This window comes from Filicampus tigris, chromosome 17 (assembly GCF_054856515.1).
Source record: "Filicampus tigris isolate MCC_2025a chromosome 17, RoL_Ftig_1.0, whole genome shotgun sequence".
In the NCBI taxonomy this organism is placed as follows: Eukaryota; Metazoa; Chordata; class Actinopteri; order Syngnathiformes; family Syngnathidae; genus Filicampus; species Filicampus tigris.
The window spans coordinates 1,211,771-1,238,539 of record NC_141233.1 but is presented as its reverse complement, the minus strand read 5'-3'; the positions used below and the strand labels follow the sequence as shown (position 1 = coordinate 1,238,539).

Genomic DNA, 26,769 nt, shown 5'->3' with positions numbered 1-26,769 from the left:
ACAAGATCTCGAAGGGTTTATCTCTTCTGGCAATGAAACGTCGCAGAGAGATCAGGAAGGCGTCAGTTTCTAACAGGTCTAAATGCACACAATGGGTAGTCATGCACTTGAAGACTACAGAAGCATTGGGTCTAGTCTTCAACATTGGGGATGTTGAAGACTAGACCCAATGCTTCTGTCTGATGTCCAATCTTTACTGTCTACAGGCCAAAACAATCGACGCCAGTCGAAGAAAGGGGAGGTTTACATAAGCACAAACAAGCTGGTGGCAAATTAGCCATTTTAGGGATAGAAGGATTGCCATGCAATGCTTGGCACTTCATGCATTGGCTCTGATGCCTCTTGATGGCTTCCCTCGGCCGCAGAATCCAAAAACGACAATGCAGTTCGGCTAACACTTTTTGGGTCCTTTGATGAAGGAGTCTCTCATTAAAATCCTGGATGATGAGGTTGGTTAGTGGATACTTTGGATCCATCACAATTGGATGGATGGTATTGGATTCTAGCTGCTCAGCTCTTCGCAACCTTCCTCCAACTCTGAGAAGTCCATCCATCCATCCATTATCGATACCGCTTATCCTCACAAGGGTCGCGGGGCGTGCTGGAGCCTATTCCAGCTGTCTTCGGGCAGTAGGCGGGAGACACCCTGAATTGGTTGCCAGCCAATCGCAGGGCACACAGAGACAAACAAACATCCGCACTCACAATCACACCAAGGGGCAATTTTAGAGTGTCCAATCAACTAACCATGCATGTTTTTGGAATGTGGGAGGAAACCGGAGTACCCGGAGAAAACCCATGCAGGCACTGGGAGAACATGCAAACTCCACACAGGGAGGCTGGAGCCGGGATCGAACCCACGACCTCTGAACTGTGAGGCGGACCACAGACTGGTGTGGAGGACCCCAAAACAGGACTGTGAGACAGGGGGTAGGTGTAGGTGATTTTAATGATATGTGACTGGAGAAGCATGGTTCGACGTGACTGAAGCAGCATGGCTTGACGTGCCTGGAGAAGCGGGCTGGGGAAGCGGGCTGGACGAGACTGGAGAAGCAGGGCTGGATGACACTGGAGAAGCAGGGCTGAATGTGACCGGAAAAGCAGGGCTGAATGTGACCGGGGAACCTGGGCTTGATGTGACCGGGGAAGCTGGGCCTGACGTGACCGGGGAAGCTGGGCCTGACGTGACCGGGGAAGCTGTGCTTGGCGTGACCAGGAAGCTGGGCTTGGCGTGACCGGGGAAGCTGGGCTTGGCGTGACCAGGGAATCTGGACTTGGCGTGACTGCGGAATCTGGGCTTGGCGTGACCGGGTGGCAAGGCTTAAATCTATGACCAAGACGAAACATAACCAAACAGGACACCGCGAGACACTACACTACACGCATGCAAAGACATGACCCAACAAAAACTAGGAACTGGGAACTAAATACAAGCATACTGACAAGACAACGAGAAACACCTGGACAAGACACATGGGGTAGGAGGGAGCTAATTGGTTGACACTAGGGAGTCGAAGGGACACAGGTGGACACAATAATCATGACGAGACAGACACAGAAACACTGACGAAAAAATGAAACTTAAAAAAAATATATATACCAAAACAGACCAAACATGACATTGGGAATGTCTTAGACTGGGGCTGCTTTAAAAGGACATTCTCAGCTTGGATGTACCGTATTTTCCGGACTATAAAACACGTTTTTTTTCATAGTTTGGTCGGGGTGCGACTTACTCTGGAGCGATTTATGTGTGAAATTATTAACACATTATTACCTGTATATCATTCCTCATGTTATTGTAACCCACATAAAGAAATATAAAGGTAAATCATTAAAGCTATTAAAATGCATGAATAATTTAAACAGTTAAATCTGTTGTTAATTAAAATAGTATGATAAAAAGACAATTTGCCGTGCCTGTGGTCTTGCACACATGTACGGAGCGGAGAAGACAAACAAAGAGATAATTACGACCGAATACATAAATACTTTTGGAGACTTGGAAACATTCTACATGGTCGGCGATAAATAAAAGACTTATTTAATCGATCTACAACCATTTTGGTGAGTTTAAAGTTATCTTACCTGTTGTAAGTTCCTCATTAGTGCTTCGTTTATACAGGCATTGGTTTATTGTTTGTGTGTTTTACACCAGGCATGTTTTCGGGCAGCTAATGGGTCCTTTCTTTACATTGATTTATGTTGGGCATATTGTTGGACAGCTAAGGGGTCCTAACTCGAGTCTGTTAGTCGATAGCCGTTAGCGGTAGATGCGTTGCTTTTTTCGTCGTGTACGCTCCGGGATTGAGTGAGTTGTTGAGCTCTGTGGAATGGATTGGAATGCTATTAAAACCACGTTGTTCCCTATCGCTGTGTCCGGTCACGCTCTTTGATTCGAGTGACTATTTGGATGAGGCGCTCCAGTAAATCCCCCCAAATTCACATACAGTCCTAATTCTCCACAACATTACCGTAACTTTCTTGTAATTCTACATATGTGAATGTTAGCTAAATGTGACCATCGTAGCTCAGTTGAAATGATGCATACTAAGCGCACAATTTTATTATTTTGATTGATATGGACACATTTATTAGCGTTACACGACTGAGTCAACTTGGCTTGCAGGGGTGGGGGGGGCGTTGTGAAACGTAATGTAAGCATACCGTTCAGCCTGTTGTTGTCTCTATTCTATTTTTATTTAAAATTGTTCGTCATTTAAATTCTAAATGGCATGTCTGTTCTTGGTGTTGGATTTTAGCAAATAAATTTCCTGCAAAAATGCGACTTATACTTCAGTACAACTTATATGTTTTTTCCTTCTTTATTATGCATTTTATGGCTGGTGCGACTTGACTCCGGAGCGACTTATAGTCCGGAAAATATGGTACTTAGACACACCCCTGGGCAAGCAATGTCCTAATCCTGTGGATCTGGGTAGTTTGTTGGGCTGATCGGCCAATGGTCCAAGGCATGGCGGAGGAAATCAGGTCCTTTGTGCCAATTGGTGTGGTCGGGACAGTTCCTTCAGGGTCTTGCCCCGTGTGATGTCATCAGCTGGTTTGTTTGCACTATCCACATAACTCCAGTTGCTCACGTCAGTAAGGTTCTGTATTTCTGCCACACGAGTACCCACGAAAACTTTATAATTACAAGATTCTGATTTGATCCAGTGGAGAACTGTAGTAGGGTCTGACCAGAGAATGACATTCCTGATGGGTAAGGTGAGTTCAGTTTGAAGGATATCAGCTAGCTGAGCGCCAGTGAGCGCAGCACTCAGTTCTAATCGTGGCACGGATGGGTGCTTCTTTGGAGCCACATGGGATCTCACCAAGACAAAACAAACGTGGACTTGCCTTTGTGCATCTTCTGTCCGTAAATAAGCAACAGACCCATATTGTCACTGTCCTGTAAAACACCAGTCCGAGTCTCCATCAGGAGAGGAAATCCAGGACATTGGAAAGAAATAACTCCCTCAGAATAAAAATTTTGTTTATCAACGACTGGGCCTTTAACATCATTATCCTTGTGGGAGCAGCAGCTGTGCGTGGCTCTTCCCCGAGTTCGTGCGGACAGCAACACAGCCGAAACTCCCCGGAAGAGCCGACAATTGCTGGCAGGCAGGCAGGAGTCAACAGGGTAACCTGACGGGCCACACAGCCAAGTACATCCGAGCATTCAGGATCGAACAGGGGACAAAGCTCCCTTTTTAACCTCACTATCTGGACATTGTGGCTGCTTCCACAATGATGGGAGTGCGTGAAGGCAGACGAGGTCCGCCGGTATGTCAGCTGGGAACGGCAGCAACGTCTTCTCTCAAATGTACTCAAATGTACCCAAACCCCCAAGGTTGTATTGAAAATCCAATAAATTATTAGCAATCATAAACGAGAAAAGAGTCAGTTGATAAAGCACCAGGGTGCAATGGATGCAGAGGCAACATTTAACACAATATGGTGCTGTACAATGTTTGTTAGAATAATGCAAAAGTCCATTTAACAGGGTGAATGCTGCAGGAAGACGCCTTCGGAGAGTGGGTCCTCCTCAAAGCCCGCCCCGGTTGGTCAATGAAGAAATCTTCATAGCAGTGTCTCAGGTCCACATCAGGTCTTGTCCAGATCAGTCGGCGCAGATCTGAAAGCAAAGCCCATTAGTTAGGATAAAATTAAAAAATAGTAGTTGTTAGCTGTGAAATGTAAATCTACTGTTAGTCACAATTCACGATACTGACCCTGCAAAAAAAAAAAAACAGCATGGACCAGCATGGTTTTGTTGTACTTGTCTTGCTGGTGTCCCCAGCAAGCACAAAACAGCAGCAGAAGCAAAACAAAACAGCCAAGATTCACACACCCGATAAAAAAGAATTTAGCTAGCGATAACAAATAATGACCACACACTGTACATAATCTCTTGTGTTTATCGATGAAGCCAGTCTTCGACTAGAAGTGTTTTGAGTTTTCCTCAAATAACATGCACCTTTTGGAAGAGGGCCTCCTTTTCTTCTTGATGACGTTTCATAAGAAGATCAACTGTGGCCTGTTGGGAAATGTTCCAGCCCTCTAAACAAGGAGTGAGTCCAGTGGATTCTCCTGACTGTTGTTTTAGTCCAGTGGAATCACCTGACTGTAGTTTTTTACTTGATTTTGATTGAGGAAGATGACTGAGAGGCTTGGCTATGGTCTTGGCATACTCCAAAGCCTGAGAGAGAGAGAGAGACAGAAAGAGAGAGCGGGACAGAGACAGAGAGAGAGAGGGAGAGAGAGAGAGAGAGAGAGAGAGAGAGAGTGAGAGAAAGAGAGAGAACATGGGCACCTTTCATGTAATGAGATTTACCTTATAAGTAATCAAATGGAGATACAATTTGTATCATGAAAATCATAGAAAATATATACTGTCGGAAATATTACGTACAAACACCTCCCAATATTAGTAACAGTAATTAAATTTTAGTTGTATATTAGTAGCCTACAGTAGGGGTCAAAATATTGTTAGCAAAACCATTTTGAAATCATAAATTGTGTTTCTCTGTTGCATAGTCACAGTAGCAAAGAGGGACATGTTCGACACACAAATACACCAAAATCCAAACACACCTTAATCCTGGGAACTTTCCTGTCTTTGCTTACTGGGTCCTTGGCCAACAGAAAGGGTATCTTACTCATGTTTTTGTTCCTCTCACGGACCGCATTTGAATACAGCTTCTGTTGGGTCATCTTCTCAGCCTGGCAATAAGAATGAGAATGAGATTAAATAGAATACAAAAAAAGAAAGAAACAGAGAGATTCACATGCAGATTATAAAGAGGAGCCCCTCCACACAACCCAACAAAACCAAACCTAGCGAGCTATTTACTGGGCCTATAAACAATTATATATATCATTCACTAATAGGCTTGGCCCTGGAGATACGCAGGCCTCAATTCAGAGTAAATTAGTCAAACATGCTCACTTTTTACAACAGGGGATTAAGAAAAGATATATTGAAGCCAAAGAGCACTTAACTTCTAATGGGTACTCTCATTTGCTTTGTAAATGTAATTTTATCTGTGGAGTAGCAAGTGAGTCTTTAAATGATGAACTGAAAACAGAGACAGCGCATACAAAACATTCAATGTACAAACCCCAATTCCAATTAAGTTGGGGTCTTGTGTAAAACGTAAACAAGAATATAATGATTTGCAAATCATTTTGAAACTATATTAAATTAAGTAAATTATAATTACTAGATATTTAATGTTTGAACTGATAAACGTTTCTTTGTTTTTGATTTTTTGTTCAAAATTATCATTCATATTCATATGGGGGTTTACAATTGTGTTCCATCACCTTTCCTTTTGACATCTTTCAATAATAATTTAGGAACTCAGGATACAAATTGTTGAAGCTTTAGAGATGGAATTCCTTTCTATTTTTGCTTGATGTACAAGTTCAGTTGTTCAACAGTCCGGGGTCTCGGCTGTCGTATTTTGTGCCTCATAATGCACTATTATTTTCAATGGAAGACAGGTCTGCACTGCTGGTTGGCCAGTCTAGTACTCGCACTCTTTTACTACAAAGCCACACTGTACTGCATCTACAAAATGTGGCTTGGCATTGTATTGCTTAAAAACGCAGGGAGGTCCATGAAATAGACGTTGCGTGGATGGTACCACATGTTGCTCCAAAACCTGTTTGTACCTTTCAGCATTATTGATGCCTGCATGGCACTGAGAACTAACTCACCCCCATTCCATCACAGACGCTGGCTTTTTAACTTTGTGCTTATAACAGTCTGTATTGTCCTTTCCCTCTTTGGCCCAGAAGAAACAATGCCCCTGATTTCAAAACACATTTTGAAATGTGGACTCGTCAGACCACAGCACATTTTTCTTCTTTGTGTCAGTCCATCTCAGATGAGAGATCAACGTCACTTCTGGATGTTTTTGATATACGTGTGTCTTTCGCTTTGTCGATGTAGTGGTGAACTGTGTTAAGTGTTTTCTTAGGTGTTCCTGAACCCACATGGCAATATCCTGAAGAATGATGGCTGTTTTCGAAGGTCACGGACCGGGCATTCAATGTTGGTTTTTGGACTTGCTGCTTACTTGCAGAGATTTCTCCAGATTCCCTTTATGAGAATCTTCTCTATTTGTCCATTCAAAATCATTGTAAATACATCGTTAATATTGTCAAAATAATGGGGATCAATCTGCCCCAAAATGTATCGGATCCATAATTAGAAAAAAGACATTTGATAAAATACCTGCAAAAGAACAAAGCGCAAGCACAAAACCCGCAGTTGCCTGTATAGACTTTGTTTTCTGCCACCATCTAGTGGTGAAAGCCGAATCACATGTAAAGTTTTTGCTCGCAAGATTGAAAAAAAATAAAAATAAATAAATCAACTGAGTCAGATTGTAATGAAAAAAAAACTTGTAAATTGGGGCCCTTGTAAGTCAAAGTACCACTGTAATTCCTGAAATTCATGATTCAAATTAAAGGGTTATATCAACCCAAACACATTTTTTTCAAGAATATGTTCCCAGCAGGCTCACTAGTTGAAACACGGCATTCTGATTAATATTGCGTTTGTGGAATATGAGTTAAGCAGCAAAATGCAACCCTTTTAGCCATCTCAGGGGGCGGCCATTTTGTCACTTCTGTCTGACCAATCACAGCTCAACTTCAGAAAACAGGTCAGCCGTGATTAGTCATTACCCGAGCCCTGAGCTGTTGTGATGTCATTTTCAGTTGACAGAAGTGACAAAATGGCCACCCCGGAGTTGGCTAAAAACGGGCGGATTAATTCTTATTCCACAAACACAATATTTATCAGAATGCCTTGTTTTAACTAGTGGGCTTGCATAGAACATATTCTTGAAAAAAATGTTTGGGTTGACTTCCACTTTAAGTAGAGTACAAGCACAGTGTACTTTTTGTTTTTGTTTTAACTGTACTCGTTTTATGAACAGACTCTGGTTTGGAACATTCAAAGCTAACCACAAAATCATACTGTATACAGAGTGCTACTTACTTGCTTCTTAGCTGCTGTGTAGTCAGGACCTAGACCTTGTAGCTTTACATCTAGCTTCAACTCCTTGTACTCTTTCAGGCTGTATGTCTGAGAATATGGAGGAGAGAGTTGTGAAAATTGGGCGGCATGTTGGTCGACTGGTTAGCATGTCCGCCTCACAGTTCAGAGGTCGTGGGTTCGATCCCGGCTCCGGCCACCCTGTGTGGAGTTTGCATGTTCTCCCCGTGCCTGCGTGGGTTTCCTCCGGGTACTCCGGTTTCCTCCCACATTCCAAAAACATGCATGGTAAGTCGATTGGACTGTCTAAATTGCCCCTAGGTGTGATTGTGAGTGCGGATGTTTGTCTCTGTGTGCCCTGCGATTGGCTGGCAACCAATTCAGGGAGTCCCCCGCCTACTGCCCAAAGACAGCTGGGATAGGCTCCAGCACGCCCGCGACCCTTGTGCGGATAAGCGGTATGGATAATGAATGAATGAATGAGTTGTGAAAATTATTAATCACTGGGCACTATTGTGAAATCCAGTCCAGTTGAATGTTTAAGTTTTATGAGCTCCTCCCACTGTTTCCCAGGTGTGACAGCAATTGCATGGCAGAACACCATCTCAGTTGGACTCCTTTGTTACTTTTTCTTGCTTTTGTCAAAAACATTTATGTTTACACTTAAGTCATTCTGTGAGTCTATATTACGCTGTAAGAGCCAAGATGTAACATATTGGAGCCTCGTGTGGGAAAATGTAATCCTGGATTAATGCTTGTCTTCCATCCCTATCAGCTAAACCACATTTCGGGGTCGCCACACTGAATCATCCTCTTCCATCTCTCCCCTCACCTGCTGCAAATCCTTCCCACCTCCGTTTCTCATTCCTTGATGTCCCACCTTTCATACAACTTGTCATGCATTTTTTGGAGTTGGCTTTTGCCACCTTGCATTTCCTCTCCTGGTAGTCCTGTCTGATCCAGGGGCGGAGTCATGGGTGGGCCTGGGTGTGTACAGGTCCACCCAGATTGACAAGACTGTCCACCCAGTGAAATTCATGAAAAAATATATACTTTAAAATCTTTAGTAAATTATTAGTATTTTTTTCCAAACATGAAGAAGAAGCGATTGAACCAAAGAAGCAGCTTTTAAACCAACGAGGAAGAAGCTGTTAACTCAATGGAGCATGCTCGCGGGGCCGGCGGCCGGGCGTTACGCTCGCGGGGCCGGCGGCCGTGCGCTACGCTCGCGGGGCCGGTGGCCGTGTGCTATGCTCGTGTCCAGCAGGCGAGCGCCATAACTTTGCTCAAATAAAGGACCACTCGACTCAGTACAACTCTTACAATTAAATTATATTATGCATGATAATCCTATCAAAAACCCGTGGATGGAGCCATGGTGTACAAGTAGAGGAGTTCTTGTCTTTGACATGCTAGCAGTAGTTAGCCTTATCCAACACCGGCATCGCACTCAAGGTAAGCAAGTAAAATATGAATGGACTATGGCAATAATGAGTCCGCTAAAAAGATAAAGTACTCCTAAGACGGTTGGTCAACGATGATGTATGCACTGCAAGAGAGTATTTGTTCACTTACATTGGATGAACATTGAATGAAGGCTAATATATGTGCCAACAACTGCTTTGGGGTAGACCTAGACCTAATGCAAATAAGAATTACAATGCACTGATGGAGGACAAGCTGCACATTACACTACATAGCGATGTACAAAAACAGTTAACTGTTATTTAAAGAAAAGGTCATCATGTCATCTTCCAAACCGCTTATCCTTTACAGGGTCGCGGGGAGTTGCTGGAGCCTATCCCAGCCATCAATGGGCGAAGGCAGACTACACCCCGAACTGGTCGCCAGCCAGTCGCAGGGCACACAGAGACACTGTCACTGAGCGGGAATCGATCCCACGCTGCCCGCACACAACTCAGGCGTGTGTACCACTACACTATCAGTGGACATTTAAAGAAAAGGTTTAAAACAAAATCAATAATTATCAATATTGACTGATATGAAATACTTAGATTGTGACAGCTTTTCAAACATTTCTCAGCCCTTCTAAGCACACTGTCTTTAAAATGGAGTTTATTTAATCTTTATATCAACCAGTTTATTTCACTCTTTCATAGTTACAGTGACCTCTTATTAAAGGTTAAGTATTATGTTAAAATAAAATAAATTAAATGTATTTTTCTTTGGGTCAGTATTTTCAATAGTTGAAAAAAAAGAAAAAACATTAAATATATATCGATATCGACCAATATGAAACACTTATATCGTGATATACTTTTCAGTCATATTGTCCAGCTCTATGCTGTATCAACCTTCAGCCACTTCTTAATAAAGTCATCAGAACATTCCTGCTTTCTTGAACCCACCATTTGATCCACCGCTCTACATTCACTGTTTTCACTGTTTTTACTCCCCTCGATAGTCAATGTACATACTACCATCGGATTCTGTTTCACCACCTTACAGTCTCTCCCAGGTTGAATTGTCTCCATAAAGCCTAGGCCACTTGTTTGCACTTGCCTCCATTCTTTTGTCACCCTGTGTTCCTCTCTTAAAAAAAAAAAAATCCTTTCTCTTTGAAGAATCCACCATCATCAGCCCTTCCATGTTCATTTTCTTCACACTCAACCTGCCCTTAATCTCCTCATCGACTCTGTTCCCTTCACCAACATATGGTTTTGGTTTTGTGCAACACTCTCCATTCAACTCACTGAAAACTTCTTCTTCAACTCCAACCTGTGGTTTAAAACCACTGACAACGTTCAGTTTCACAGCCATCACCCTGCTTTACTCTAGTTTCCCCTTGAAAACATGGTTTGCATACTCTTCCTTCTCTTCCTCTTTCGATCTACTCCATTACTCTTTCCATCCAGACAGTGATAAAAGTTCTTCCGATGCTTTGAGCTGTAAATATGAATGGAGCTCTTGATTATTTTAATAAGATAATTCATTCATTCATTATATTCTTTTTGTTTTACATTTGATCTTATGCACTTTCTTACAGCTGTGGTGTTTGATTTTTTGAAGTGCTCAATGAATACATTTTAGTTGAGTTGACAACAAAACTGAGAAAATACTTTAACAAGGTGCTGTATAAATCTCTCTAAGGACTCTATTGAGAAAACAACTTGCCAAAGCTAAACATCTCCAACAAAGCCATAAACACCGACAGCCAAGATACTCCTCTAAGGGCACCAGTGCCTGTAGCCCAACTAATAATTCTTTCACAGAGTCGGACAGTCCTTTCGAAAAACTCATATGTGGGAGGCATTGTGCAAAGAGGTGTCAAGAGTCAGTCCTGTGCAGCATTAATGAACGTTTTGATGCCTTTAAACTTGTGCTGCAACTATTGAATGTTTTAGTAATCGAGTATTCTACTGAAAATTCCAACAATAATTGAGTATTTGGATAAAATATTTTTTGCTCAGTAGAAGAGTCACCACAAATTGGTTTCCTTTTTAGACAATCATCAATCAACATTTTTTTTTGTCTTGAATTCATTTTGTACAAAGCATCAAACTGTATTTTCTAAGGTGGCCCTGATGTGCAAATCACAAAAAACAAAAACTAAGCAATCAAGAAAAAGGTAATCACAAACGCACACACACAGACACACGCACCCCGACACACTCATACAAAAATCACAAAAACAAAAAAACTAAGCAAACAATAAAAAGGTAATTGCAAACACAAATAAAACTACAAAAACTAAAATTAAGCAAAAAAGAAAAAAGTAATCACAAAGGTAAAAAAAAAATGCAAAACAAAAAATTAAGCGAACAAGAAAAAGGCAATCTCAAACACTCACAAAAAATCCCAAACAAAAAAGTCAGCAAACAAGGAAAGCTAATCGCAAACACACAAAAAACGCAAACAAGCAAACAAAAAAAGGTAATCGCAAATGAAAAGAACACAAAAAAACTAAGCAAATAAAAAAAGATAATCGTAAACACAAAAAAACACAAAAACTAAGGAAACAAGAAAAAGGTCATCGCAAACACTTACATAAAACGCAAAAACAAAGAATTTAGCAAACAATAAAAAGGTCATTTCAAACGCGCAAAAAAAGTGCAATAAATGCAAAAAAAAAACCTAAGCAGACAAGAAAAAGTTCATCACAAATAGCCACACACACACAAAACAAAATGTAAAAACAAAACACTAAGCAAACAAGGAAAAGGTGACAAATACTGTAACTTTCCTGCTGTAAATTGATGGTAGGTTGGGAGAGGATAGGGGGAATCAGACTCACAGCTGATTGGATGCGAGGGACAACTTGATGGGACGTCTGCACCGGCGTTTGGCCCGCATGTTTGGCTGGGGGAAAACAAAGTACCTGGAGAGGGAAGGAACTGAAGGAATTGAGTGTCAGTTTGGTCAGCCCCAGTCGGCCTCCACTACGCTCCACACAGGTCGGAATGGGGGGCCGACAATGTTTACGAATATGGCCGGGGGGTCGCGGCCGGAAGGGTACCAAGGTCAAGGGTAGAGGGTCGCGGCCGGACGGGCAAAACAGGGTCAAGTGCCCAGCTCTGATGATGTTCTTAAATTCTGATAGGCCCTTGCGTTGCGTAGGACCCTGGGCTCGTTGGTAAAGGCAGCCAATGCCACCACAAGATGAAGAAGCAGAGGGTTTATCTCAGGTTTGTGAGCCAGTGGAATGTGACTTTTGTGAGTGTTGGCATGATGAAATTAACCGCCTGTTGGAGGAGAACCGAGCCCTGAAGCATGCGCTTAGCAGGAGGACAATGGATGAAGAGCTCTTAAAAGAGGTGTCAACAAAGGGTCCATATTGTGTACTAGTTCTAAAGTAAAGTACGACACTGGACTTCCCCATTTTGACATTTTAATGGGTGTCCTGTCCTGTGTTGTACCATACCTGACACCGACTGTTAGAGTACTGTCTCCCTTCAGATGCTTTTCATGACTCTCATGCACCCTTGGCAAAATTTGCCAATGCAACACTTTGAAACCTGTGGGATGTTTCATATTGACAGAGCAACAGCGTCTTAAGACATTTAATGACACCTTAAATGACACTTGTTGTCATCACTTTTTTCAGATTCAAGTACCTTTGTGTGAACACTGTGGGCTTTTCTTTCATCAACAATTTTGCCCACATCTGTACAAACATTTTCTGCCTCTTGCAGCCCACCTTATACAATGCTAGTACAATGACTTAAGGCCTAGATAGACCATCCAACATTGGACGTAGGGACGTTGTTGGGGTGATGGATTGTACTGTATGATTGATGTAGCGAGCATCATCGGCACATTGAATCCCGTCGGGAAGCATCTGGTGGGCGTTTTAACACATTGAATCGGTGTCATAAGACTCTGACTGGCTGTTAGCTAGCGAATCAGCGCACGGCGCAACAACAGGAAGCGACAAATGCGGATGAACAGTGAGTGCGCCTTTGCTGCCTTAATCTTACGAAAGCGAGGATTGACCTGTAAATATCGCACGCTACTGTGTCACGAGCATGAGGGTTTGATTCGCGTGGGAGTTCATCGTGAGCGGAAAAATATAGCGGAATGCATTGTTTACGTTTTTATATTCAGCCCCCGGCCAATAGCTTTCCGGTTGTCTTTTTCTGACCATGAGGAATAGGGACTACTGCCACCGATGGTATGGAGGGGTATTACATCTCACGCAATGCGCAATGCAATGCTTTGCTGTCTGTCGTTGCAGTGTATTTTTCCACAGCTGGCCGACGTCAGATTGGTCTATGGCCTTTATGTGGCGAGAGGCCATGCATAGGGCGATTGATGCTGCTAATAGTTTTGCCTAAAATTGCTCTCCTGGCACCTCCCTTATCAAACCGCCTCATCCCCAATCACCACTGATTACATAATGGGTTAAAGATGCCCGCCTGATACTGGGCCTTTTTCAGCACGTAGTTCCGCAACGATGAGAAAAGAATAGTAACTTTGACAGACAGCTTCTTTGTCTTTTTCTCGCAAGTCGGCACTTCTGATTCCTGTTGAACGGCCGGCGATTCACAGTCTTTGTATAAGCCGCTCACTTTAAGCATAGCCAAGACCTCTGAGATATGATCTGTTTTCACAGCAGTGTTACCTTTCTGTTGTATTGTAATATTATCCGACATGTGGCTGGCAAGGCTAACTTCAGTTTCGGGTTTAGAAGTAGTGACTGGTTGCCGAGCATAGCATATCAACCAGGGGTGGGAAAACCTTTGGACTTGCGGGTCACTTTGGGATATAAAATTTGATAGAAGGCCCGGGTCAGGAACATTTGCATTGAAAGCGTTGGTAAGCACATGCAATAAACAAACAAGCTGATTGACTACCAGTGTGCACTGAGGGCTGCGCATTTCAAATGTGCAAAAGAGCTCTCATGCAGGAAGTACGTTTGTGTCAATGACTATGCAAGATGCAGCGTTTACACACCTGTTCCTACAAGTCTTCTCCTCTCCTTCAGCGACTCCATGCTCAAAAGCTCCTCAATTATCTCCAAACTTTCCATACTTTTCTACTGTTATTTGTGGTAATAAATGTTCATTTAACAATAACATCTACAAAAAAGTTAAATTCAACTATTATTTTTCACTATATAAAATGTGACAAACTGACGAATCAATCACAGTGTACATAGAGACAAACACAATCACATTTGGACTTATGGGCAATTTAGAATCTTCAACTGACCTTACGAGGACAAGGAGAACAGGCAATTTTCCCACAGATAGCCAAGTCAAATTTTGAATCCACAACCATTTGACTGTGGGGTAGACTCTCGTGCCAGCGTGCTGCCGTAAATGTTTTTATTCAAGTTGATTTTAGTTAATCTGATACATTTTCTACCACCTTTCATACTAAAGCCAAGATAAACTACAGCCTCCTCACCAAATGTACATACACCTTAGTGACCTTGTGCCTTACAGAGTCTCAGCTGTATAATCACTTTATCGTCTAACACATCTTTGATTGGCTTTACAGAGCCAACATTTCTCTGGCCTTATCTTATTGCAATTAAGTGTATTTTAGAGGAGCTACACAATTAACCTGATGCTTTGTGGCCTGAGTAACTAAAACCCTCCTGCCGGATTAAGCAGCCCCTGTGTTAAAGGGATTACTTGTCTTCAAAGGAGCATAACCTCCAATGTATGTGGGGATTAGAATGGGATGCCACACAATTTTGGTATTTGCTCCGCCAATAAACCGGCTAATTAGTGCATTTTACTGTTCTGTACATGTAGGAACCATATTTTGTTATATTTTGGATAGCCCCTTCAATTGCTAACACTTTATGTTGTATTTCGGACATTTATGATGGTTAAAGGTTTTGTTCATATGCACAACTAGGTCTACGCCCCTTCCCAGCATTCCCATTTCCCGACGCTATATCCGTTCCAGTAATCACGCGGCAGGTGTGTTTTTGCCAGGTACTGGCGCAACAAACAGTTTTCGCATCCAATTATTTGAGTTTGCCATATGCTGCCATTATTCTTTATTATTTATTTACCACTCAAACACATGCCATTGGGGCTGCAAGCAAGTTTTGTTTAAACAATACTGTGTACCTGAGGATCGCCATGCAACAACATCAATCAATTTAAGTTGGACTAGGAGGAGCAAGTCAGACCGCTTAAAGGGCACCAAGTCGATTTGTTTAAATTTAACCACCTGCCTTCACATTTGTCGAAAACTTCGCTGGATTAAAGCAGACGAACAACGTTACTTTACGGAGCCGAGGGACAGAGGTATGTGGAAGATCCTTTTCTATCGTATGGCTGCAGGAGCGGATCGGTGTAAATTGCTGTAAAAGAGCTGTGTCTGACAGTGAAGAGGACACCGTTGATAACTTTAAAAGTCTCTATGGTCTAAATTATAAAGTGGAAAGGTATAGCGCTGCATGCGCTTTGGGCAAGGCAGCGCTTTCAACAGCTGATTCTCTGTGGGTGTATGCAAGGTAACGTCATGATCTACATTCAAGAATAACACCGTTCTGCTGAGCTAAAAATACCTCATTCAGTGCTTATGTTTCAAACTGTGATTGATAACCAAAAATATGTCATTTATTTCATGAGCTGTGTGGCTGTATGAAGAAGGAACGCTGCTGCCTTTAGGCGCATGTAAAAAAAAAAAAATTTAAAAAAGGAAAAATCACAAACAATGGCTCATGAGGAAAGTGGCTTTTGTGAGGACCCTTTGCAGAAATTAAAGGGATCAAGAAGTGGTAAACTTGGTGCGCTGACTAAAAAAAAGGAATGAAATCACTAATTTGTTGGAAAATTAGGGAAACTTGGAATTGGTCCAAGGAAAGATGTTCAATGAATTTGTGAAATTGCGCACTGAGTTCAATGATCTTAACAAACCTGTGAAATCTATGTTAAGTGAAATATCAATTGGAGATATGGAACAGGATCAGGCAACATGGTACAAACCAAAAGCAAAAAATTGTATGAGTTTGAAGCACAATTAGCCAAATGGTATCAAAGCAGCAAAGCAACGGGCAAAGAAACATATGGATGAAACCAGTGAATTTTGGATGATTCAATCCATCCATTGGACAGCATCTCAAACAGGTCTTCAAAGGCTCTTCAAAGCATTTATTTAGCTCATCAAGTGGACGTTGACATCACATACATCATCAACAAAGCTCCAATTGCAAGCTGAAAGGGCAGCACAGCTTGTTAAAGCACAAGCATTGCAAATGTAGCAAGCACTGGAAAAGGAAAAGACTGAACTTAAAGTCAGAGAGGAACAATTGGACATGCAAACTGAGATAGATGTTGCTACTGCTAAATTGGATGTTATTTCAGAGTTTGAAATGACACAGGGGATGGATAACAGACCAAGTGATGGAATGGACGAGTATTTTGAGCAACACAAAAGAAGTCTTAATTCCGCCTGAGATCAAGTGATTCAGGAGGAGGTATCTAAACACCCCAGTGACATTACTTCAACATCAACTAGCACTAAACATGTGCACATTTCAGCTGCCCAAAGGGAAGAATCACCATCTCGACACACAAGTGCTGTCAGTCAAGCCAGCATGCTAACAGAAAGTGGTCAAACCACATATTACCCTATTACTCCAAAGACAAACAAAACTGAGGACGTACCTGTTGTTGTCAAAAGAAAATAAAACCCACTTCAATCTGTAACCACAACTGAAGAAGGTACGTCATGGCCAAGGAACATGATGGACATCACGGTTGGGCCTCATGAGCAGCGAAAGCAAAGATCACAAAAACCTAAAACTATCATGGTTGGTGGGAGGTCCGATGGAAGAGGCAATTTTGGGCCTGACGGAAACACCGAACCTGCCAATATAAACCGTTTCACAGATGTCTTGCAAAATCAAAATGTTATTACAGAAGTACTGGTAAAGCAACAAAGGTTGTCATCATTACCACCTCTAAGCATCCCAACATTTAAAGGTGATTCATTGGAATATCGGTTCTTCATACGTGCCTTTCAACATGGTATTGAGGATAGAACAGAAAACTGCAGGGACAGGCTGCACTTCTTGGAACAATTTACCATGGGGCAAGCAAGGGAACTGGTCCGAAGCTGCCAACATATGGATGCTTCAACAGGATATAAGGAGGCCAAAAGACTCCTGGAAAAATATTATGGTGATGAATTTCAAATTGCCACAGCCCACATTGAAAAGGCTCTCAGATGGCCTACAATCAAGCCTGAAGATGCTGCAGCTCTACAAGCCTATTCAATATTCTTAACAGGATGCTGCAGGACAATGAGCAGCATACAGTACATGGAGGTTATGGATAATCCGAGTACAATGAAAGCCATTCTAGCTAAACTTCCATATAAAATGAGGGAAAAATGGAGAAGATCTGTATTTGAGCTGCAGGAGAAAACCAAACGAAGAGCTAGGTTTAAGGACCTAGTTGATTTTGTAGATCAAGAAACAAGAATTATCTTACACCCTGTGTTTGGTCATTTAAAGGAAAACACCTGTTTACTCTGAAAGAAAATCCTTCCAACCAGTCATGCGCCAAATAAATGCTCGCATACCAAAAGAGAGGAAAAGTGGTTTCACGACAAGTATCACACCCATTAAAAAAGGTTGTGGAAAGTGTTCAATTGCTGTTGTCAAGTCATGTTTATTATGTCAAGGAGAGCACAATTTGGACATTTGTAGTGAAATCAACAAAAAACCACAGAAGGACAAAATTGAATTTTTGAAACGCAAAGGCATTTGTTTTGGCTGCCTGTCACCGGGACATATGAGTAAAGTAAAGAAAAACATTCCATAAGAAAGAATAGAGAAAATACTGAAGCTCAACCAACCTTGTAATTGGTTCTTGTCTTTGTCTTATCTTCCATCTGCGCCAAGAAATCAGCAGAGCTGTTTCTATTGTGGGGACTGGTTGTCTTCACACTGTGTTTAAAGCACTGCTTTGGCATGATAGGTGGCAGCTTCGTATAGACTCCGGTGTTGTCTGAAGTACATGAAGGTATTGTGGGGACGTTTTCGAAACTTTGCTTAGTGCAATCTTCATTCGGACACCACTTCTGTTCGCACTCCTTAATGGATATGTAGCATTTTATTGCAGTTGTGCTGAAAAACAGAATTATTGTTTGATAAATGATGAACGGTATAACAATATGGTCATGGGTGAACATAACAATACTGGTCTAGTTTTTAAAGTAGCAGCAGAGATTGTTGCTATTCGTCCTCATTCTTTTCCTGACCCACTGACCTCACTGGGATTCTTGGATTTATTACTATTACCATAAATAGATGTGGCCTATAACAATAAATTGAGAAGTGTACTTTAGCTGTATTGACATTGTATGACTTAATACAGCCCTTACCTAATTAAATAGATCTACAAAATAAAGATGATCTGAAAAAAGTTTCTGGTTAGAACATAATTTTACCAAATGGAATGTACAATAATTGCAATTTTCAAAAGCTACTCACTCATGACGCTCAAACTGATTCACAAAAAAGGATATTTCGCCTTCATTGAACAGTGAACAGTTGCTAGTGAATTCACAGCCTAAAGCAGATCTTCAACCCTATTCTTCGAGGTCAGATGTCCTGCCTTTTTTCCATATCTCCCTTCTGCAACACACCTGATTCAAATGATTAGGATCGTTATCCAGTTTCTGCAGTCATTGCTGATTATCTGATCATTTGAATCAGATGTGTTGCACCAGGGAGAGATGGCAAACAGGCAGGACAGTTGACCCGAGGAACAGGATTGAAGAAGCATGGCCTAAAGAATGGAAAATGGTGCCTCACCGAATGCATATGAGGAAGATAAAAGTAATTTATATTTTCTTGTATGTCCAAAAGATCTGGGCAGTTTTCACTATTTACTGTTCAGGTAATTTTAAAGTCATGGTATTGTTATTGTCATGGCTTTGCTGTAAGAACCTGGGGTCTCACTTATCAACGCTGCGTATGCACAGAACGGGGCCTGAAAGATGCGTACGCAACTTCCTGCGCAAAGTATGTGACCTACCAAAAAAAATTTGACGGGAAAAATTGCGCAAGTGTACAGCGCAGAGCTGGACAGTCCGTCCCTGGGCCGGACCGGTCGGACTCTCCGGCCCAGCCGGATGCCCATTTTTGGGGCGGGGGCTGGGGGCTGACAAATTTTTAAAAAGGGCTGAACTAAGCAGTGGATTTTAGTCGCGAGACGGCCAAATTTCATCTCAGCCTACTCAGTGAAAGTCTTCTTTTTAGACTTCTTTCTACTCCCCCAATGGCGAAAGCAACAACTGCCGCATTGATTCACATGACCGACCGATTGTGCTGTTGTCGACAGGTCTGCAACACATGCCACGCACACATCAGGAATTGTTGCTGCTTTGATCGGTTCAGTATGTCACATGTTGCTATGACATACAGTTTCCCATACGGAGGACAGAATGCACCATGCAGCTTGTTGCTGCTGCAAAGCAAACTAGTTTGGCAGCGGCGTATGTGTAAAAAGAAGCTACTCACCCACGTTCCCCCTTAGCCGCCACCTTCCAGATCGTTTTCGCAATAAAATTAAATGCATCGTCTAGTCATCTCAGTAGCTTTATGGCTGTAGCAGGCACAATATCTATTGCTGTCGCTGTCTTTTTGAAGCGACTTGGGACGCAACTGTTTCAAAACAACTTGTGTCGACAAGTATAGTCAAGCTGCGCGCAGAACTCAAGGATGATGCCAGCACATCAAGGTGGAGTTCATGCACTTCTTCTGTCTCGTCTTCCCTACTTCCGGAAATACGCCGTAGCAAACCTGCCGTGTATAGAGGTTTGCTGGTATGCTTTTATTTTGAAGGCCAGGAAGTGTGAAGGAGGGGAAGTGTGGAAAATAAGTAACTTGTTGACTGCGACTTCTGGCCGTCTGTTGGACCCAAATAATTATACATACAATACAACAAATCCAACCCCGGGGCTCGCAATGCAAGTAAGCACACGCAGTTGGGTAAGTACTACTGGCGCATTTGAAGCATATCCACAGCGGGTTCGAATTGTAAATTAGCCAGCCAATGATCTTTAAAAAGCCTCTGCCGTTAGCATCCCTCCCGCGGCGACGTCAATCACGGACGCTTTTTTTGGGGGGGGTCGGGGGACGGAACGGGTCGGGGGCCGACAATGTTTATGAATATGGCTGGACAGTCACGGCCGGAAGGGTACCCAGGTCAAGGGCGGAGGGTCGCGGCCAGACTTATCAAAGCTGCGTGCGCACAAAACAGACGTGAAAGACGCGTAAGCAATGTGCTGCGCTAAAACCCTTTGCCATTCCACCTGGCAGGTGCGCCAAAGTAAATTTGATGCTGTACTTGAACTATTTGGAGTATCGGCATAGTTTTGGTCTCTTTTTGAAGATAACACTTTCAAACTTCCATAATTCCATAATAATTCTCTTCAAAAAGAGACCAAAAATATGCCAATACTCCTAATGGTTCAAGTATAGGATCAAATTTACTTTGGTGCAACTTCCGTTCAGGTAAAACTGTAGGTGGAATGGCAAAGGGCTACGTATGTGACTCTCTCCCCCAAAAATTGAGGAGAAAAAGTGCGTACATTTACAGACGCTCTAACCTATCCGTACGCACATTTTGAGGACAAGAAAATTCAGCGATGCAGTCGGTGCGGTAGTGAATTGAAAATTATGCCGCTCACACGCGTCCAGTTTCACTTAGAATCAAACGTACATCTCACGGATTATATTTATAGATTTAGCACTATGTGCAACTTTGTTCTTTATGCTCTGTCTGTCCTTTTATAGAGACGCTGCTCATGCTTTTTAAAGTGCCCTTCTGGGATAAATGAAGTGTTTTAATTGCAAAATCACATATTTGTTCGATGTGGTATGGCGTGAGGGTGTCTGAGAAGCTTCCTTCAGCAACTCTCCTATCTCGTAACTCTTGAGGAATAAACAAAGGACACAAAACCAGTCTATTCTTTTATCATAATTTTTGCATTTATTGGATATTGTCAATGAAAGACTGAACAATGCTTCAATTTCTTGATCGTGCATCGATGACTGAAGTTGCAACAATATGTCACACAAAAAAACAAACCATCTCAGGGGGCTTTGGATTTACTTAATTCGGACGGTTCCACATGAACAAAAATAACTGACGGATAACGGACGTAATTGACTACTCTTGAAAATATTTAAATATAGTGCAACAAATTGGGTTATCTGTGTTGTGATTTGTGTTTTGCTGATCGAGTTGTGTTGTTCCCAAGGTTCCTGAATACATTGCGTGACTCGCTGGATGGGAGATGTGTGCGAGTGAGGGAGCAATTAGCGGAAGGCGAGAAGGAAGAGAGATCCATGTGTTCTTATGACTGTGTTCTGTTTTTGCACTGTAGATGGAGTCGGCTACAGCCCAGTTACCACAGTAGCCGTGCTGGAATGATAAAAAGGGAGATAATTAAGATACCTCTGATGTCGTGTGGAAGACGTTACAATATGTTCGTTTTACACAAGTTTGTCACGTGCAACCGATGTACATGTCCGAATTAAATAAATCCAATTGATTTTTTTTTTTTTGTTAGCTGATGGTGTTACTGCGCAGCCCACCTGCAGCGCGGCTACACTTGTTTGGGGTTTGAAGCCGCACTCACGCGCGAGTCACTGGCTGGGAACCAAATTGCGTTGATTGCTGAGCTAAAACATCACGGCCACCAATGATGCAGCCAGCACTTTTTTCTCTATTTTTTTGTAGATTTTACTGTAATTTACAGTTTATCACATTTTAACCATATGCGCAACCAATGTACACCAATTACATAAATTGAATAGGCTACTTTTTTCAGTGCAGCAACATTTGCATTCCCAAGTTGAGTCCCTCTGTCTGAGCGCACACCTGCGCCTGCCATCCATAACGATGGAGCAGCAATTAAGTCTCGATGGGTCGCACCATCGTAATTGTATAATCATCTCCATTTAAGTCCGAGCACTTTGTATTTCCTTCTGTCCTGCCAGTCGTGTTTGTTGATAATTTTTGTACGATGCCAAATTAGGCCACCAAACAAGATTCCCTTCCTTGTTTCTACCCCACTGAAAAGCATTGTCGTCATAATTAATCTTTCACAAAGCATTGGATAGCATGGTTCATTCGTTTTCATGAACTGCTATTGCACTGACCATATATGGACATATTTGGCCATGTAGAGGGTGGTACATTTGGGCTCCCAAATTCAGTGATTTATCAAGGGAAAATGTCCTACAAGTGCGTGTACATACGCACGGTTTGATAGGTCGGATTATTTTCGTACGCCATTTTCGGATTTTGTGCGTACGTACACTTTTAGCTTGAATTCTACGCACTCTTTGATAAGTGAGACCCCTGGGTTGTTTAAAAGTGACACACTTTTATTGTTTACCTGTTTTTTTTTTTTTTTTTACTATTGACAGATCTTTACAATATGCATGATTGTAAATCTCCTGTTGCCATGCTGAGTGGCAAATTGTGTGACAATGTTTTCCGTATCAAGAGATTTAGCTGTCTTAGACTCAATTTTTTATTTGTCGTTGTTCTTGTGTGTGTTTCGATCAGTGGTGGGCATTCTGTCAGTACTGACAGAAGGTCCGTCGGTCCGTTTTGCTGATGGGCTGACGACTGACAGAAATTTTGACACACTGACGGATTAAATGCTGACAGGACCGATTTTTCGGCCGTCACCTGAACCGTCACTAACCCCAGTGGTAGGTCCGGCAGTCCTTCACTGACGGGCTCCCGTTTCGCTGCCTAAAAGTGGTGACAAACTGGAATTTTGCAATGATGGAAGAGCGATTAAAATAACGAGGATGGACTGACTGACTTGGCCAGCTTGAAATAATGATGGTTTGACGATGACGGATTGATGATGATGAACTGGTGGGCCAGCATCTGCCGAATGACGGACCAGCAAAGTTTACTGACATGCCCACCTCTGGTTTTCATCAGTCTAGGTGCAGAGAAACTTCTTTCACAGACGGCACAATACAAACTGAATTAAATAATGCAATTTTGGTTTGCCTAATTAGTTCATGAAAAGCCCATCATAGCAGGTTTTTGTGTCACATAAACATTGATTAAGTAACCCCTTGACACTTTACGACCAACTAGTTAACACAATTCATTAGCTTCACTATCTGATATTTGTCATAATGTAAACTTTTCGTCAGTGAAATGCAACCAAAATAAGCCAGCCCACCTAAAAGAAATAATGTCTTGACATTGTGTAATTTGTTCTCCCTCACAGGAGCTGTGTGCTACAGTGCAGCTCAAACAGGCGGATTGATGTTAAGGGTGGGACTTTTGTGATTGTGTGCGGAACGGGAGGGGCTGGATTTAAAAACAAGCGTACCTCTTCCTCTCACTTCCACTCAGGCAACACTATGCTTGGTAAGCAATTCAATATTTTTAGTGTGCGTGAGTACCTCTGCACCACTTATATGTACCCCTGAATGTGGTTTTAAATATCAAGGAGGATTAAAACTACACTGAGAGGAAAAAATATTAGTACAATGAGAAAAGTCAAAACAATGACAAAATAATGTCTTAAAGCTACAATTTAAAATAGGGGTGTCCAAATTTGGTCTTCGAGGGCTGCTATCTTGCATGTTTTAAATGTTTCCCTCCTCCAACACACCTGATTCAAATAATCAGGATCGTTATCAGGCTTCTGCAGAGCTTTCTGATCATTTGAATCAGGTATGTTGGAGGAGGGGAAACACAGAAATCATGCAGAATAGCGGCCCTTGGGGACCAGATTTGAACATGCCTGACTTGAAGGAATGTATAATATTACTATTATGAAATAAAAACATGTGTTTTCAAGACATTGAAAGTTTTTCTGAAAAAGTTATTTAAAAGCTTGAAAATAGCCACATTGAATTTATGTGTAAAGCGCCGCCCTCTCGCTCAGCTGAGTCACCTTGAATTAGACAAAGATGAAAAAAAATGTGATCCGAATAAAGCATGCATGGTATCAAAATGTGCTCTGCATCCTGGTTTTTGATTGACACCTAATTTGATCCAATAAACGAATGTTTCCCGTGTCAGGAGTTCAACAACAGCCAATGAACAAATTGTGCATAAATAGTACCACCACCACTACATGATTTGTGATTTGTGTCTGCAGTCACAACCAAACTTGCTAAACTTGCTGGTGAATGACGCATTCAACGGCCAATGATATTCTTAAAAAAAAAAAAACATGGAAACTCTTGAACAAAAACAAACACCGTGTGTAACTTGTGTAACACACACTTTCAAAGCCGCCGGCAGTGACACCAGCCCGTGCGTCAGACCGCATGTAATATCGCGTCACCGTCTTTGATCTTTTTGCGTTTTTTTTTTTTTTTAATCTGGATGTAGGATAAAATAGCCCCAAGTCTTACTTTTTATTAGAACTCATGATATTTATTGTATGTTGAAGCATTCCAGAATAGCAGCCTTTTCCCCTACGTATGTGAACATGGTTGCAATTGGATCACCCAAATGACACACACTTTTGGTTCGCCTGGACCTCTCCTTAGTAAAACTTGTGTAAAATGCTCATTTTCCGTCGTATTACCAAATTTTAAATGGAATTGGAGGAGCCTAGGAGCTGTAATCCTGTTGTGTTATTCAGTCCACCACCCTACCAACTAATTTTCCAGGCAGATTAAAAAAAAATAAAACAGAAATAATAAAATCGGCGGACATAAATTCCAGCTAAAAAAGATTCAAAAGATTCTGACAGTTGTAGAGAAAAATTTAAAATGTTATCTTCAATAGAGACCAAAACTATGCTGATACTCCAAATGGTTCAAGTACATCTTGAAATTTACTTTGGGTGCACCTTTTTAGGCGTTCATGTAAAAATGCCAGGTGGAATTGCATCAGGTTTTAATCCCAATAATATAGCAATAATTTGTAGGTGCATCTTTTTTATTGACTAACCTTCAAATATGCATTCAGGTATAAGTAAAGTGTTCTGATAAAAATACTTTTATTGGATTTAGATGGGGCAATTTATCAGCTTGTCACGAGCATATTAGGTCTAATATTATCACATGAACCTGACAAACAGCCAGTTTCTACCATCCATCCATCCATCCATTATCTGTACCGCTTCTCCTCACAAGGGTCGCGGGGCGTGCTGGAGCCTATCCCAGCTGTCTTTGGGCAGTAGGCGGGGGACACCCTGAACTGGTTGCCAGCCAATCGCAGGGCACACAGAGACAAACAACCGCACTCACAATCACACCTAGGGGCAATTTAGAGTATCCAATCAACTTACCATGCATGTTTTTGGAATGTGGGAGGAAACCGGAGTGCCCGGAGAAAACCCACGCAGGCACGGGGAGAACATGCAAACTCCACACAGGGAGGCCGGAGCCGGGATCGAACCCACGACCTCTGAACTGTGAGGCGGACGTGCTAACCAGTCGACCACCGTGCCGCCCAGTTTCTACCATTCAAATCCAAACAGGGGACAGTGGTACCCTGACCCTAACAACACTATCCCTGAAAAGGTTCCTAGCTCGAAAAACTATCAGATAACCTCAACCTAAAAACATAAATGTATAGCTACAATTAAATGCAGCAAAAATGAGGAATGGTCATGATAATAGTGTGTTGGTATTGAGTAATGGAAGTTAATTCCACATATCCTGATTTAAGACAGGGACTTTCACCACGACTATATCACTGTAATGGTGGTGTTGAGCTGTGGCAGTGGACAGTACTTTTAGCACAATGCTTTGTGCAGATAGCACAGATCAAATTATTTTTGAGGAAAGGGTGGGCATCATTTTTGGATAAACACCTCATCGACAAGTTTTGAAGGTGGCCTTTTTTAACGTTCTGCATCACGGTGCAGCATGCGCTTTTAGGGGCCACTTCGGGAGCGTCAATTTACAATACCGAACTTCAGGCCAACCCCGGTTTTCCTGCCTTGGTGAAATTTCAGAAGTTGGACTTTGAAAAATCCAGCACGCCCAAGTACGACCGTAGTGAGGATATGTGGGGCAGAAAATGGATGGATCAATGTACAGACTTGGAAAAATTCAGAGCACCAAAGCTCCAGCGAGGAGGCCGACTCTATAGCTGAGTGTGGCCGTGTTCGACGCATCATTTCAGATGTGCTGTAGGTGTACCCCCTGAGTGGCCTTGTTGAAAAAAAGGAAGTCAAGATAACGTGTATGGATTAAAATCTAATATATAATGATGCAACGCCTTACGAAAAATTAACCCATTAAGCCCTAAAGCGCCTGCTCAACAGCTCCCCAACGCCTAAGGTCGTCTTTGGCATTACCCTTGAAAACTTTTCCCAGAAATTCAACACCTACAAAATAATTAATATCTCAGCCCCTGTAGCAGACAGAAACATAATTCCAAAAGAATTTAAGATTTTAGACATGTGGCATTCGCAGGGACCCAAGTTTATTAATCTTTACTGTTCCAATCGAAGAGGTACAAATAAAGTGTCAGTGCAGGAGAAGCACTTTTGATTAAAAAAAAAATCTAGTGGTAATTACCATTCTTTTTTCTGTTCCAAAGATGTTAATTTTGTCATTGTCTATAAACATATATCTTAACCATATATCACGTTCGACTGGTTCTACTGGTTCAAAGGCCACAATCGCATCGTCTATATCACTGCCGTTACTCATTTAAGAGCTTACGTGACCGCGGTGTCCGCCATTATGACCCGAAAGAATTCCGGAACATCCACTGTGGGTATACGACACCGTCATGTGTATATTCTGATGCATTTCATTGGTTAGGAGACTGAGATTTAAATAATAAATAGAAAATGACGTATAC

At 42.0% G+C, this 26,769-nt stretch overlaps 1 protein-coding gene across 6 annotated transcripts in view; it reads right to left on the bottom strand.

The window, feature by feature from the left end:
* Window positions 1-192: 192 nt before the first annotated feature.
* Window positions 193-26,769, bottom strand: part of jhy (junctional cadherin complex regulator) — a 61,187-nt gene continuing 34,610 nt past the window's right edge. For 5 of the 6 annotated variants that reach the window (XM_086013001.1, XM_086012996.1, XM_086013002.1 and 2 more), the window contains 5 exons: window positions 17,798-18,068; window positions 7,514-7,600; window positions 5,095-5,223; window positions 4,478-4,699; window positions 193-4,135 (listed from right to left, as the gene is read on the bottom strand). In XM_086013001.1, coding sequence (XP_085869127.1) covers window positions 4,121-4,135; window positions 4,478-4,699; window positions 5,095-5,223; window positions 7,514-7,600; window positions 17,798-18,068 — 724 coding nt within the window. In that variant the 3' untranslated portion in view covers window positions 193-4,120. Of the gene's footprint in view, window positions 4,136-4,462; window positions 4,700-5,094; window positions 5,224-7,513; window positions 7,601-17,797; window positions 18,069-26,769 lie in introns of those variants that run through there. The other variant, XM_086013000.1, reaches the window with a different exon arrangement.